At 43.7% G+C, this 16,234-nt stretch overlaps 1 protein-coding gene across 1 annotated transcript in view; it reads right to left on the reverse strand.

Moving 5' to 3' along the window:
- PGGHG (protein-glucosylgalactosylhydroxylysine glucosidase) overlaps positions 1-16,234 on the reverse strand; it is a 109,497-nt gene that overhangs the window by 52,825 nt on the left and 40,438 nt on the right. Inside the window, exons 7-8 of the mRNA XM_030199521.1 lie at positions 11,316-11,427; positions 1,646-1,718 (exon numbers count right to left, since the gene is read on the reverse strand). Coding sequence (XP_030055381.1) covers positions 1,646-1,718; positions 11,316-11,427 — 185 coding nt within the window. The remainder of the gene's footprint in view (positions 1-1,645; positions 1,719-11,315; positions 11,428-16,234) is intronic.

A 16,234-nucleotide genomic window follows, 5' to 3' on the forward strand; every position in this document is an offset into this window, starting at 1 on the left:
TGGTCTGCCGCTACTTGCTGCGCTTTCGAAGGTGAGGCGCTTAAGGTCAGTGCAGAGGGCCCGGGGGGGTGGAGAGAGGGGCGGGTGGAGGGGGGCCCGGCAATCTCGGGTGGGGGGGCCCCAGGGGTGGCCTTGTCCCGGGCCTGGCCCAGTCTCTCGGCGGCATGGTGGTTCCCACCCCCAGTGCATGCCATTTCCAGCGCTACAAAAATATTTTGTGCCGTATGATGCCCAGTTACCACCGGGGTAGCATGGGAGCCCTGCCACCTCAATAGGTGGTGGTAAGCATATCCACCCAAAATGGGTGCGCAACAAGTGCTTCATTTGCTGCATGTTCATTTCTTTTATAAAAATTCTTGCCTTTTACCCGCTGTGGTAAAAGGGAGCCTCGGCACATGTATGCACCGACACCAGTGCAGGCCCCCTTTTGCTGCAGCTTTGTAAAAGGACCCCACAGTTTGTTACCTGAAAGCCACTCATAGCTTCTCTGTTGGGAAAACAATTACGGGTAGTTGTTTAAACACAGGCTGCTCACAGCTATATTAACAGTTTGACCTGGCTCAATGTCTTTATGCTGTGCTGCAGTTCTTTTTTTTTTATTTACAGGTTTCAACAAATTACAATTAAAAAAAGTATACTTGTACAGAAAGCTGTAAAATGAAGGCAAAACTTATCATCTAAGAATATAGAAAGATACACTGTGCTACAGTTTTAATTACAAACCATTTCCTAAACTAAGACAGGAGCCTTCCTTACAGTCTCTTGTCTACTTCAAGTAGGTATAATATTAGGTAGGAGTATGGGTACCCACTCCTCAGCTCTCCAAAACTCTATGGGGCTGATATTCAGCCAGTGAAGTATTTTGAGCAGTGGACTTGCTCTTTCGTATTGAATATCGATCTTGCTGCTCTGTTTTGTACTGTTTGAAGCGATTTTAGTGTGCTTTCCTTGCACCTTATGTATACTGCATTGCAGTAGTCTAGTTGTGATAGTATTAGCAATTGTACCATTATGAAACTGGACGTCCATCTTTCGTTTCGATAATACGGTCGGGGACACCCAAATCTTGAAATTTAGGTCGTCCTTAGAGATGGTCATCCCTAGACTTGGTGGTTTCTGATTTTCAGCGATAATGGAAACCAAGGACGCCCATCTCAGAAACGACCAAATCCAAGCCCTTTGGTCATGGGAGGAGCCAGCATTTCTAGTGCACTGGTCCACCTGACATGCCAGGACACCAACCGGACACCCTAGGGGGCACTGCAGTGGACTTCATAAAATGCTCCCAGGAGCACAGCTCCCTTACCTTGTCTACTGAGCCCCCCAATCCCCCCCATATACCCAATACCCCCTAAACCCAATACCCAAAACTATACATATATGTCCCTTGCATTCACAAATTATGCCACTTATGCATGCCATTACGGAACAGTGCCTTGGTACTTGAATAAGAAAGTGTGCATTTATGAACATACAGTAAGTGTTAGGATTCTGTACATTTATTCATGCAAGAGAAGGATAAATGCGAGCACCAGTTCTAGAATTGCCCTTCATGTTAATTGCAGCACTGTTTAATAAGAATTCATTAGCTTGTTAATTAAAAGTTCCTAGATGTACTAAATGATGCCTTAATTTATGTATTTACCTGTTTTGGGCAATAACATTGGTGTAAACAGAATTAGTTACATTGGAATGGTACTCATCAGGGGGCATTACACCTAGAGCAAGACAAAATTATAAAACTGGTTAGGATGAAAGTAGATCAGAGGTTTACCAAGCTCAACTTTTACCTGATTGCTCTATATTCTAACCCAGAGGAAATTCAAACTTTATTGGCCATCTACAGGGAAGTCTGACTCCCACAGACCGAAATTTGTTGAAGACCTTAAATCAGCAATGTTCCCTAGAATATAACTACATAATAATACTGACTGACCATATTTAAGGATTATTTTAAAACCTCTACAGAATCAGTGAATGAAATAGCCAAATTAGGTTTAATTACATTGATTTAGCACAGTTTAAAACACTAGCTGAGAATCACAAAAGGCATAAGGGGATAGAGTTTGCTCAGAAAAAGTCCCTGAACATCTATACCACACAAGAAATTGAGAATTTATTTAAATAAACTGAGGAAAATCTTTAATAGCTAAGAAAACATTAGCGAGGGTCCAAACTAATGTTTACTGCATGGTAAAGCCCGCGTTAGCTTGGTAAAAGGGTTTCTTAGTCTCAATGTGTGACATTCTCGATCATGATATTTTGCTTCAGCATTTTTACCTGTTGGATATTGGGAGGAAAGTGTTAAGCTAATTTATTTTGGGCCCTTTTACTAAAGTGTGCTAAAATCTGGGTTTAGCTGTGGGAAACTTACATAGCATTTTTTAAAAATATATATTTTTATACAGGACGTGCACTAAAGTAGCAATCAGAGGGGCACACTACCTGGTGGAATTAACACAGGAGCACTTTCCGCCCTCTTTTTAGGAGGTGCTAAGTGCTCCCACATTAAGGGGTCCTTTTACCAAGCCATGTTAAAATTGGCCAGCGCTGTCGTCAGCGAGTGGGTTTTCTGCACATTGTGGCCATTTTTAGTGCAGCGGTAAAATGGCTGCCTTCAGGGGGTGGTAAGGGCTCCCACGCTACTCCTGCACTTATCGGGCAGCACATGATAATGTACCTGTGCTACCCGATTATCACAGGGCACGCCTATTCTCCGCCACCAGACATGCCTCCCATGCCAAAAAATAAAAAATACTTTTTAACACGGGAGTAGCATGTGCTGAAGACCAAACTACTGCGGGATGCCTCAGCACGTCCCCTGGCAGTGCTCTTTTACTGTGCAGTAGGCAGGCACTAGTGCTTACTACAGTTTAGAAAAAGGGCCTCTTAATTCTGCATTATTCGGTTAGCATGCGCAAAGCATAACACACTGGCCAGATAGCACAGGAGCATCCACTGTCCACCTATAACATGCCCCCTCTCAAAAAAAATTTGAAAAAAAATAATTAATGCATGATTAGCATATGACATCAGGGAAGCCTTTACTCTCATGCTAAACACGTGTTAAGGCTTAATGCCCCCTCCCCTTTATTTCTTATGATACATTTTCAGTTGGGTTTTTTTTAACACGAGATAAGCTTCACTCAGGGGGTCTTGTACTAAAGCTTAGCTTGAATTATCTGCAGCAGGGCCCATTTTATTCCTATGGGCCCTCTGCTGCAGAAACCTCGAACTAAGCTTTATTAATAGACCCTCTCAGACGGTGGCAGTAGATTTTAGGGTCCCAGACAGCTCTATCATTTCAATTTTGCTTTTTAATGCATTTGATACCATTGAGCTGGGGTTACCATATTTTGTCCTCTGAAAAAGAGGACACATGTCCCGCCCCCCCGCCCACGCCCCACCCCTGTAACATATTCCCCTCCCCCCGGGTCACATATTCCCCTCTCCTCCCCCCCCCCCCGTCACTCCCCTCCCCTTACTTACTATCTACTGCCCTGGTGGTCTAGTCACCTCTTCGGGGCAGGAAAGAGCCCCCTCGTTCCTGCCCGGAGCTCTGTCCTTGCCCTGCATCCTGTTGCTGTGACGGTCTCGGGATTCAAAATGGCCGCCGAGAGTTGAAGTCTCGCGAGGCCGCTTCTACTCTCGGCAGCCATTTTGAATCCCGAGACCGTCACAGCAACAGAATGCAGGGCAAGGCAGTGCTCCGGGCAGCAAAGAGGGGGCTCTTTCCTGCTCCAAAGAGGTCACTAGACCATCAAGGCAGTAGATAGTAAGTATGGGGAGGCTAGGATAGGCCTGCCGCCCGCCCGTTTATCCAGAAATCCGGACAAACGGGCGGACTGGCAAAACCTGTCCGGACATGTCCTCAAAAAGAGGACATGTCCGGGTAAATCCGGACATATGGTAACCCTACATTGAGCTAGTTGTTTTAGGATTTTCAGTTTAAGCATTTTGGCAGGTAATTTTATTATAACAATACACCTACCTTCGGGCCTTGTTTACTAAACCGATTTATAGGCGTGTTAGCGTCTTTAACGGCATTAACCATGTACGTGCCTACAAAATCCCTATAGGCGCCTACACGGTTAGCACGCATTAAAAATGCTAACACGCCTTAGTAAACATGGCCCTGCAAGTTACAAAAAATTATTTATTTGATAAAGGAAACATTGACACCTTTATAAAATATTTATTTAAGATTTATAGGCCACAATCCAACATTCAGTCCTAATGGTGAACAATAAAAACATACATAGATCATAATTTTAAAAACATACCCATGTGCAAAAGGGGCATTTATTTATTTATTTAACATTTTCTATTCTAAGAACATATGAGCAGCCATACTGGGTCAGACCAATGGTCCATCTAGCCTGGTATCCTGTTTTCCAAACAGTGGCCAAGCCAGGTCGCAAGTACCTGGCTGAAACCCAAATAGTAGCAACATTCCATGTTACCAATCCCAGGGCAAGCAGTTGCTTCCCCATGTCTGTCTCAATAGCAGATTATGGACTTTTCCTCCAGAAATTTGTCCAAACCTTTTTCAAACCCAGATACACTAACCGCTGTTACTACATTCTCTGGCAAAGAATTCCAGAGCTTAGCTATTCGATGAGTGAAATATTTCCTCCTATTTGTTTTAGAAGTATTTCCATGTAACTTCCTCGAGTGTCCCCTAGTCTTTGTACTTTTGGAACGAGTAAAAAATTAATTTACTACTACTCGTTCTACACCACTCAAGATTTTGTAGACCTCAATCATATCTCCCCTCATCCATCTCTTTTCCAAGCTGAAGAGCCCTAACCTCTTTAGCCTTTTGTCATACGAGAAGAGTTCCATCCCCTTTATCATTTTGGTCGCTCTTTTTTGAACCTTTTCTAATTCCGCTATATCTTTTTTGAGATACGGCGACCAGAACTGAATGCAATACTCAATGTATGGTCACACCATGGAGCAATACAGAGGCATTATAATATTTTTGGTTTTATTCACTACCCCCGTCCTAATAATTCCTAGCATACTGTTTGCTTTTTTGGCCGGCGCCACACACTTAGCAGAAGATTTCACTGTATTATCTACAATGACACCTAGATCTTTTTCTTGAGTGCTGACCCCCAAGGTGGACCATAGCATCAGGCAACTATGATTTGAATTATTCTTTCCAATGTGCATCTGGCATTTGGATGCCCAGTCTTCCAATTTCCTAAGGTCTTCCTGCAATATTTCACAGTCCACTCGTGTTTTAACAAACTTGAATAGTTTTGTATCATCTGCAAATTAATCACCTCACTCGTCATTCTGATTTCCATATATCATTTATAAATATGTTAAATAGCATCAATCCCAGTACAGATCTCTGTAGCATTCCATTGTTCACCCTCCTCCATTGAGAGAAATTACCATTTAACCCTACCCTCTTGTTTTCTGTCCAATAAACAATTCCTAATCCACAGCAGAACCTTGCCTCCTATCCCATGACTCTTTAATTTTCTCAGTACACTCTCATGAGGAACTTTATCAAAAGCTTTCTGAAAACCGAGATACAATACATCAACTGGCTCACCTTTATCCACATTCACGCCTTCAAAGAAATGAGGTAGATTGGAGAGGCAAGACTTCCCTAGGCTGAACGCGTGCTGACACTGTCCCATGAAACAATGTTTGTCTATGTGTTCTGTAATTTTATTCTTTATAAGTTTCCACTATTTTACCCGGCACTGACATCAGGCTTACCGGTCTGTAATTTCCCAGATCACCCCTAGAACCCTTTTTAAAAAGTGCCATCACTTTGGCCACCCTCCAATCTTCAGCTACTATGGACGATTTTAACGACAGGTTACATATTACTAAAGGAGATCAATTTCATGCTTGAGCTCTTTGAGCACCCTTGGATGTATGTAATTTACTACTCTTTAGTTTGTCAATTTGGCTCAGTACATCTTCCAAGTTCACCGAGATTTCTTTCAGATCCTCCACATCATCACCCTTGAAAACCATTTCCTGTACAGGCAAATCTTTTATACCTTCTTCCGTAAAGACAGAAGCAATGAATTCATTCAGTTTCTCCACTATGGCCTTGCCCTCCCTGAGCGTCCCTTTTGCTCCTTCATGATTTAACAGTTCCACAGACTCCCTTGCAGGCTTTCTGCTTCTGATGCAACTGAAAAAGTTGTTACTGTGAGTTTTAGCCTCTGCGGCAAATTTCTCTTCAAATTCTTTTTTAGTCTTCTTTATTAATGCTTTGCATCTGACTTGCCAGTGCTTATGTTGCTTCTTATTTTCTTCATTTGGGTCCTTTTTCCATTCTTTGAAGGACAAACTTTTTTCTGTAATAGCCTCTTACTTTACCTTTTAACCATGCTGCTTGCCATTTTCTGTTCTTCTCACCTTTGGAAATACATGGAATGCATCTGGACTGGGCTTCCAAACTGGTATTTCTGAATAATGTCCATGCTTGATTTAGTGTTCTAACCTTAGCAGCCAATCCTTTTAGTTTCTTTTTAACCATTTTCCTCATTTCATTATATTCACCCTTTTGAAAATTAAATACAGCTGCAGTAGATTTCCTTTGTGGATTCATCTGAGATAGTAGCTCAATCTTGATCATGTTATGATCACTGTTTCCCAGGGGAACCAACACTGCCATCTCTCGCACTATGCACTGCACACTACCAAGAACCAGATTCAAAATGGCTCCCCTCTTGTCGGTTCCTGGACCAGTTGCTCCAAGAAGCAGTCATTTATTATATCTAGAAATTTTATCTCCCTGACACTTCCTGATGTAATATTTATCCAGTCAATATCGGGGTAATTGAAATCACCCATTATTATAGCGTTGCCCAATTTGCCATCTTTCCTAATCTCTGTAAACATTTCTTCATCTGTCTGTTCGTTCTGTCCCGGGAGATGGTAGTATAGCCCTATAAAAATACTCCTTCCCTTCAACCATGGAATTTCTATCCATAATGATTCCACGCTGCTATCTGTTTCATGTGGAATGTTTATTTTATTTGAATCAATTCCCTCTTTGACATATAGCGCAACCTCCCTCCCCTCCAATTTGATCCTCTCTATCATTGTGATACAATTTGTACCCTGTTAACACAGTGTCCCATTGATTGTCCTCCTTCCACCAAGTCTGAGATGCCTGTTATATCTACCTCATCGTTTAGTGCTATATACTCTAACTCCTGTCTTATATTTTAGGCTTCTAGCATTTCTATACAGGCACTTCAGATTGTGTTTTTTTCCTTTGATCTACAAGCTGCTAAGAAGTTGAAGGGGATAATGTGCATCCTTTATCCTGCTCTCTCATTAAGCACACCTGGCTTACATTCAGCATTGTTGAAACCTCTCTACTGGGATTCCCTAAATGTCCTGTTTCAATAGTATCCTTCAAGTATACTCCACACCTAACCATGCGCTCCTGGGCGAATGTCGGCTTTCTTCTCCATTCTAGTTTAAAAGCTGCTCTCTCCCCTCCCATTCTAGTTTAAAAGCTGCTCTATCTCCTTTTTAAAAGTTAGCGCCAGCAGCCTGGTTCTATCCCGGTTAAGGTGGAGCCCATCTTTTTGGAACAGTCTCCCCCTTTCCTAGAATGTCACCCAGTTCCTAACAAATCTAAATCCCTTATCCCTGCACCATTGTCTCAACCACACATTGCAACTTCAGAGCTCTGCCTGCCTTTTGGGTCCTACGCGTGGAACGGGGAGCATCACTGAAAATGCTACCCTGGACTTCAGCTTTCTACATAAGAGCCTAAATTTGGCTTCCAGAACCTTCCTCCCACATTTTCCTATCTCATAGGTACGCACATGTACTAGGACAGCCGACTCCTCCCCAGCACTATCTAAGATCCTGTCTAGGTTGATGCGTGAGGTCTGCCACCTTCGCACCAGACAGGCAAGTGACCAGGCGATCCTCACGTCCACCAGCCACATATCTAATGATCGAATCACCAACTACAACAGCTGTCCTAACCCTTCCCGCCTGGGCAGAAGTTCTCGAAGACATATCCTCGGTGCGGTAACTGGTGGGCAGGTCTGGCTACAGGAGTACTGACTACTTCACCAGGGTGATGCTCTCCTTCTAGGAGACCTCCCTCTTCCAAGGCAGCACAGGGGCTGCCAGACTGGAGGTGGGACTTCTCTACAATGTCCCTGTAGGTCTCATCTATGTACTATCACCAGTTTTCTATGCGGATTCCATCATCTACATACATAATCATATTTTACACAACAGTACAAAACTCATTCTAACACAGAAATCATTTACAACACCCTCATTTTTCCTTCAACCTCACCTCTAATCCACAGAACTTAGGGGTTCTTTTTCCAAGCTGCACTAAAAGGGCCCTGCAGTAGTGGCAAGGGGCTGTTTTTGCCACATGCCAGGGCCCTTTTTACAGCAGCGGGCAAAAAGCCCCTAAAAAAAGACATGGCCACACAGTAACATTATTCTTACCACTGGCAATGCAAGGGAGAGCATTTACCGCCACCCACTGAGGTGGCGGTAAGGGCTCCCAAGTTAACTGGGTGGTAACCGGGCAGCACCGCAAGCTGCCCAATTACTGCCAGGTTACCGCCACGCTAGAAATTACAGAATTATTTTTCATAGTGCCGGAAATGGCGCACACTCGAGGTGGAACTACTACCAGTGGCCAGCTGTAATTCCAGGTTGCATGTGGCAATGGTTTAGTAAAAGGGCCACTCAATGCATAAATCTTATGTATCCCTACCATCTGTACACTCTTTCATAAGCTTGAATTAACAAATGCATTTTAAAAACTTTTTTAAAATCCTCTAGATCCTAGGTCTCTCTCAATACAAAAGCAAATTTATTCCAGGCTTGCAGCCCAGCAATATAAAAAACTGAATTATGAAACTCCTCAAATTTGACAATGTGGCATGCTGGTACTTGAAGTAAAAATGTATTCATAGACAGCAAAGATCTCCTTGGCTGATAATTATGAAGTTTAGCAGCCAGTATGTGATGTATCAATTTCAGAAAGTTACTATTTACATGTGGATATCCACACCACACAGAGATTTTAAGACGGCATGATTTTGGTATGGTTTTGGGAGGACTAAAATCTACACGCCTATTTTACAAAGGGAATACACAGGTAGGGGGACAAAATTTCTATGTTGGATGTTACACTAACTCAATGGCATGCATAGATTTTAATTTCTAATTTTTACTAATTATTCATCAAACATTATAACTTACCTCTGCTGCGTCCCTCCTAAGCAGGAGCAGAAGGTTGTGCAAAGAGAAGGCTTCCAGGGCCTTCAGGAGACGTAGAGGGGAATAATCGAATGGCGCCGGCGAAATACATGGCTGGCGATGTATTTTGGTGGCGCCGCAAACAGCTGGCCAGACCCGTATTTTCGAAAAAGATGGTCGGCCATCTTTTGTTTTGATAATACGGTTCCGGCCAGCCAAATGCATTGGATTTGGCCAGGGGTTGAGATGGCCGGCTTCGGTTTTTTAGCAATAATGGAATGTTATGTCAGCCATCTCAAACCCCAGCCAAATTCAAGGCATTTGGCCGTGGGAGGAGCCAGCATTTTTAGTGCACTGGCCCCCCTGACATGCCAGGACACCAACCGGGCTCCCTAGGGGTCACTGCGGTGGACTTCAGAAAAGCTCCCACGTGCATAGCTTCCTTACTTTGGGAGCTGAGCCCCCCAACCCCCCCCCCCCCCCACCCGAAACCCACTACTCACAAATGTACTGCACCCACTAAAACTGCTCCAGGGACCTGCATACAGCCTCTAGGACTTATTGCTGCTGTATAACTTTGGCCCAGCAGTTCACACCTGAAGACTAATCTCTCTGAAAAAGTCCTTTCTTGAAATAACCACGTTTACTCACAGTTTACTGCAGATCAGAGGTTGTGCCCCACTGGCAAAGAGTCCCCTGGTACTAAGATTAGCAGTAGGTCAGAGCTGGCACAATGGTGTATAATGCCCTCTTTCAGCACCATTCAAGGTAAGAACTAGATTCTCTGACGTGGGTAACACAGGAAAGGGATCTAAAACTGTCTTACAAAAATGGCCACTACCGCATGGACTACAACAGGAAACAAAACAGGGCACACTCTGACCCAGTAAGCAGGGGGAAAAGCAGAGCCTACCAACTACCAATACCTATACCCACAACAATGCATTGCTGATGTGACTCTGCAGTGCAAATAACAGAAAAGGTGCCACACTCACCCCAGAGCCACATCACAAGCAGGCAAAGGCTGTCGGAGGACAGAACACATTCTACTGTCATGGAGGTGGGTATGGCATTTTAGGCTGGCATAGAGGCTGGCAAAAAAGTATTTGTAACCTGTTTTTTAATGCTGGGAGGGGGTTGGTGACCACTGGGGGAGTACGGGGAGGTCATCCCCGATTCCTTCCGGTGGTCATGTGGTCAGTTCAGCCACCTTTTTGAAGCTTGGACCTGAAAAAAAAGGGACCAAGTAAAAGCGGCCAAATGCTCTTCATCGCCGGGCTTTTTTTTCCCATTATGGGCTAAAGCCGGCCATTTCGTAAACTTGCCCATGCCCGCCCATGTCCCGCCTTCGCGTCACTGCCAACACGCCCCCTTGAACTTTCGCCGGCTCTGTGATGGGAAAGCAGCGATGGTGTCAAAATAGCGGCTTTCGATTATACCGATTTGCCCGCTTTTGCGAGATCGCCGGCCATCTCCCAATTTGTGTCGGAAGATGGCCGGCAATCACTTTCGAAAATGAGCTGGAAAGCTGCCTTGACTGTTGATGCTGCAGTACATTAATTTATTTATTTGTTACATTTGTATCCCACATTTTCCCACCTATTTGCAGGCTCAATGTGGCTTACATACTACCATAAAGGCATTCACCAAGTCTGGTAGAGAAACAAAGGGATGCTTCTCTCATACTGTAGATATAATTGTTAAAAATTCAAAATGCAAAACAGCTACTATTTTGGTTATTTGGGACACAGCAGGTCACTTTAGCATGGTCTTATCCTGGTGGTACATTAAAAATTTTATTTAAATTTATATTCTGCTGAGTAACCAAAGGCACTGTCAGTGGAGTACAATAATAGAAGTCATATACATCTTATACTTTATAATCTTCATTCAACCTGAAACACAAAAAATAAATTAATAAAAAAATCCTAAAACTATCTGCTAAAAGCTGTGCTAAACAGCCAACACTTCACAACTTTTTATTATGGAGCCTTTTACTCCTCCTTTGATAAAGTTAACTATTATATCAAAAGTTATATAGTAGTACTAGTAAGCTGTTACTCTTTCAGCACTGGGATATATACCTCTTAGATGGAAGCACTGCTCCTCCTCACTCCAGAGCACTCGGCTGCACCAGTATTTGGCAATAGAACTAACGACCTCCCAGCCTCCTCCTTTGCTAAAGAATTCTAAATCCTATAAGCAAAAAACAGAGCAACCATCATGTAAAAGAATATAGAAAAATATGCTAAACTGTCAGTAATTGTTCTCCAAAGACAGTGGTAGAATGGAGTGTGACAGTGAGAAAGATGTCAAACACCAAGGCTAATTCCCCCCTCCCCCCGAAAAAAATAAAGAAGGGTAGGAAAAAGTGAAAATACAAGAAGTAATAATCCCAAAAAAGCACAGGAAAAACGAAAAAATAATAATGTCCAATAATTGAAAAAAAAAACTATTGAAAACTCAATAAACAAGCAATACAAATCTCTGCATTTATTATAATATTAAATTGTCCAATAACCATATCTGAAAAAGATTAGTTTGCATATTAATACCTTTTAGATATTTAAATTTCTGTATCAGATCCTCCCTATCCCTCCTTTCCTCTAGGGCAGTGGTTCCCAAACCTGATCCTGGAGGCACCCCAGCCAGTCAGGTTTTCAGGATACCCACAATGAATATTCATTTTGGGTATCCTGAAAAGCTGACTGGCTGGGGTGCCTCCAGGATCAGGTTTGGGAACCACTGCTCTAGGGTATACATATTCAGGTCTTCAAGTCTCTTCTCATACGTCTTTTGGCACAAGCCCATATCATTTTTGTTGCCTTCCTCTGAACCACCTCAAGTCTTTTGATGTCCTTAGCGAGATACTCTGAATGAGGCCTCACTAATGACTTCTACAAGGTCATTAACATCTCCCTTCTTCTACTGGATATGCCTCTCTACAGCCACCACCTTGTCACATTGTTTGTTGCCTTATGATCCTCTGACAATATCATCCCAAGTCCCTCCCCTGGTTTATCAGCCTCTCAACTAGCAAATACAACTCTTTGGGGTTTCTATACCCCATGTGAATCATTTTACATTCCTTCACATTATACCATTCTTCTGATCCTTTTAGATCACTTCTCATGTTATCTACTCCTTCCAGGGCGTCCACTCTGTTGCAAATCTTTATGTCATCCACAAAAAGACAAACTTTCCCTTCTAACCCTTAAGCAATGTAACACAAATATATTGAAAAGAATCAGCCCCAATATCAAATGGTGGGGCCCTCCATTACTTACCTCTCTTTCCTCTGAGTAAATTCCATTCACTACTACCCTCTGTCGTCTGTCATTCACCAGTTTCTAATCCAGTTCATCATTTTGAGGCCTAAACAGCCCATTCAATTTGTTCACAAGCCTCCTATGAGGAACGCTGTCAAAGGCTTTGCTGAAGTCCAAATAGACCACATCTAGCATGTGTCTTCAATCTAGTTTTCTGGTCACCCAGTCAAAGAAATTAATAAGATTCAAATACCAACAAACACAGGTATTAGCTACCACATGCATGTTTATGCTGCCATGTTGACCACAATAATAGTTTAGATGTCGATGTTTGTAAAATGGATATTCTCATGTGATGTAACCAGAACATAAAAATCCATTCCTGGATGTATTTTAGAAGAGGCTCTATGTTGACAGATTCTGTCCTGAAATACTAGTTGAACTTGATATGTCCTGACCTGGATACCTCAATTCTGATTTGTATATCCTTTCTAAAATTCACCTCCATGAGAATTATATCTATTGTTGTGGTGATTTAAACACAATAAAATCCTATAATCAGAACCAACATAGACCACTTTGTGCCATCTAGAGGGGCATAATCGAATGCGGGCACCCATCTCCGGGGACGGCCCTGGGAAGGGGCGGAGCAAACCGTATTATCGAACAAGATGGGCGGCCACCTTTCGTTTCGATAATATGGTCGGGGCCGGCCAAATCTCAACATTTAGGTCAACCTAAATGTTGAGATCACTGGACATAGAGATGGCCGGCCTTGGTTTTCGACGATAATGGAAACCGAGGCCAGCCATCTCAAATCCGGCCAAATCCAAGCCATTTGGTCGTGGGAGGAGCCAGTATTTGTAGTGTACTGGTCCCCCTCACATGCCAGGACACCAACCGGGCACCCTAGGGGGGCACTGCAGTGGACTTCATTAATTGCTCCCAGGTACATAGCTCCCTTCCCTTGGGTGCTGAGCCCCCAAAATCCCTCCCAAATCCCACTCCCCACAACTGTAAACCACTACCATAGCCCTAAGAGGTGAAGGGGAGCACCTACATGTGGGTACAGTGGGTTTCGGGTGGGTTTTGGAGGGCTCACATTTACCACCTCAAATGTAACAGGTGGGGGGGATGAGCCTGGGTCCGCCTGCCCGAAGTGCACTGCAGTAGCCACTAAAAACTGCTCCAGGGACCTGCATACTGCTGTGGTGGAGCTGGATATGACATTTGAGGCTGGCATAGAGGCTGGCAAAAAAATGTTTTTTTAATTTTTTGGGGGGGGTGGGAGGGGGTTGGTGACCACTGGGGGAGTAAGGGGAGGTGATCCCTGATTCCCTCCGGTGGTCATCTGGGCGACCTCGGTTTTCGGCCATAATGGAAACGAAGGACGCCCATCTCAAAATCGACCAAATCCAAGGCATTTGGTCATGGGAGGAGCCAGCATTCGTAGTGCACTGGTCCCCCTCACATGCCAGGACACCAACCGGGCACCCTATGGGGCACTGCAATGGACTTCACAAATTGCTCCCAAGTGCATAGCTCCCTTACCTTCGGTGCTGAGCCCCCCAAAACCCACTCCCCACAACTTAACACCACTACCATAGCCCTTAGGGATGAAGGGGGACACCTATATGTGGGTACAGTGGGTTCCGGGTGGGTTTTGGAGGGCTCACATTTACCACCACAAATGTAACAGGTGGGGGGGCCTGGGTCCGCCTGCCTGAAGTGCACTGCACCCACTAAAAACTGCTCCAGGGACCTGCATACTGCTGTGATGGAGCTGGGTATGAGATTTGAGGCTGGTATAGAGGCTGGCAAAAAATGTTTTTTAATTTTTTGGGGGGTGGGAGGGGGTTGGTGACCACTGGGAGAGTAAGGGGAGGTGATCCCCGATTCCCTCCGGTGGTCATCTGGTCAGTTCGGGCACCTTTTCAAGGCTTGGTCATGAACAAAAAAGGACCAAGTAAATTCGGCCAAATGCTCGTCAGAGCCGGCCTTGTTTCCATTATCGGCCGAGGCCAGCCATCTCTTAACCACGCCCCCGTCCCACCTTCGGTACACTGCCAACACGCCCCCTTGAACTTTGGCCGGCCCTGCGATGGAAAGCAGTTGAAGCCGGCCAACATCGACTTTCAATTATACCAATTTGGCCAGCCTTAGGAGAAGGCCGGCCATCTCCCGATTTGTGTCAGAAGACGGCCGGCCTTCTCCTTCGAAAATAAGCAGGCTAGAAAACAACAAAAACTTTTTTTAATACAATAAACAATTAAATCCTACAATTACATAAAAGTCGAAAACATATAAAATAAATGAAAAACAAGATAACAATAAAACAGACCCAGACTATGTAATTTTGTAAGTCTATGTGCTTTGAAAATGAGCACCAAAATTTGTCTCTTGATTTACAAGTCTCAGGGTGAAAAATACTTGGTCACAATGGGAGTCATTTTCTAACAGCCAACATATCCTAACACCATTAATGCACATTATTTACTGTAGGTTTTACGTTATGCCATAGATCCTGCAGCAAACACATGTTAACAGTATAAGCACACACTGAAGGGCATTTTTGATGACATCTAAATCCGATTTTGGATGTTTTGCGGAAAATGTCCAAAAATATAGTAGCAAACCTTGATATTTTCAAACTGGAAAAGCATCCAACTTTTTGTTTTGAAAATGACCATTTGCTAGATGTTTTGTGCTCTGTGCATCTATCTTTATGGACCATTTTCGAAAAAAAAAAGTCCAAAGGAAAAACACACAAAAATAAGCCATTAGGATGTATGGGGGGACCAGCATTCTTAGTAGACTGGCCACACAGACATTGTAGCACAGCAGCTGGGCAACCCAGGGGGCACTGCAGTGGACGTCACGTAAAAGGTTCCAGGTACACATCTCACTGTTACCCCCTTATATTGTATGGTGAGCCCTCCAAAACCTTATTGTACTGAACTATACACCACTACAATAGCCCTTATGCCTGCAGGTGTCACCTATATACTGCTACTGCTAATAATTTCTATAGCGCTACTAGATGTATGCAGCGCTGTACACATTATATGCAGGTAGTTTCTTTCTCCCTAGAGGGCTCACAATCTGAGTTTTTGTACTGGGGCAATGGAGGGTTAAGTGACTTGCCCAAGGTAACATAGTAAACTACAATTGGAATCGAATCCAGGTCACTAGGATCAAAGTCCACTGCACTAACCATTAGGCTCCTCCTCCACTAAATAGGTACAGTAGGTTTTTAGTTGGTGTTAGAGGGCTCACACATTCCACTACAAGTGTAACAGAGTGGGATATACTCCTGGGTCCCCTTCTCTACAGTGCACTAGGCTTCTCCAGGGACCTCCTTGCTGCTCCAATAGGACTGGCCATAGCATCTGAAGCTGCCATAGAGACTGGTATGTACTGTTTCTTTCACATCTTTGGGGGGGGTCATGCCTTAATCCCTCCAGTGGTCATTTGGTCACGTAGAGAAACTTTTTGTGATTTAGTTGTGATTGAAACAGATCTAAACCAAACCATCTATCTTTTAGCCATAGAAAAGTTTGCTTTGTTCCATTACTGCAGAAAACCGTCCCAAGTTTTGGAAATACCCAAATCCCGCCCCAATATGCCTCCTTGTGATTTGGACGAACTACATATGAACTGCATAGAAAACTATCTTAAAAATGGGTTTGAAAACAGCAACTTGGACGTTTTGGCAAAAAAAAAGTCCACCTGCC

The sequence above is a fragment of the Microcaecilia unicolor genome, chromosome 4 (genome assembly GCF_901765095.1).
Source record: "Microcaecilia unicolor chromosome 4, aMicUni1.1, whole genome shotgun sequence".
Lineage (NCBI taxonomy): Eukaryota > Metazoa > Chordata > Amphibia > Gymnophiona > Siphonopidae > Microcaecilia > Microcaecilia unicolor.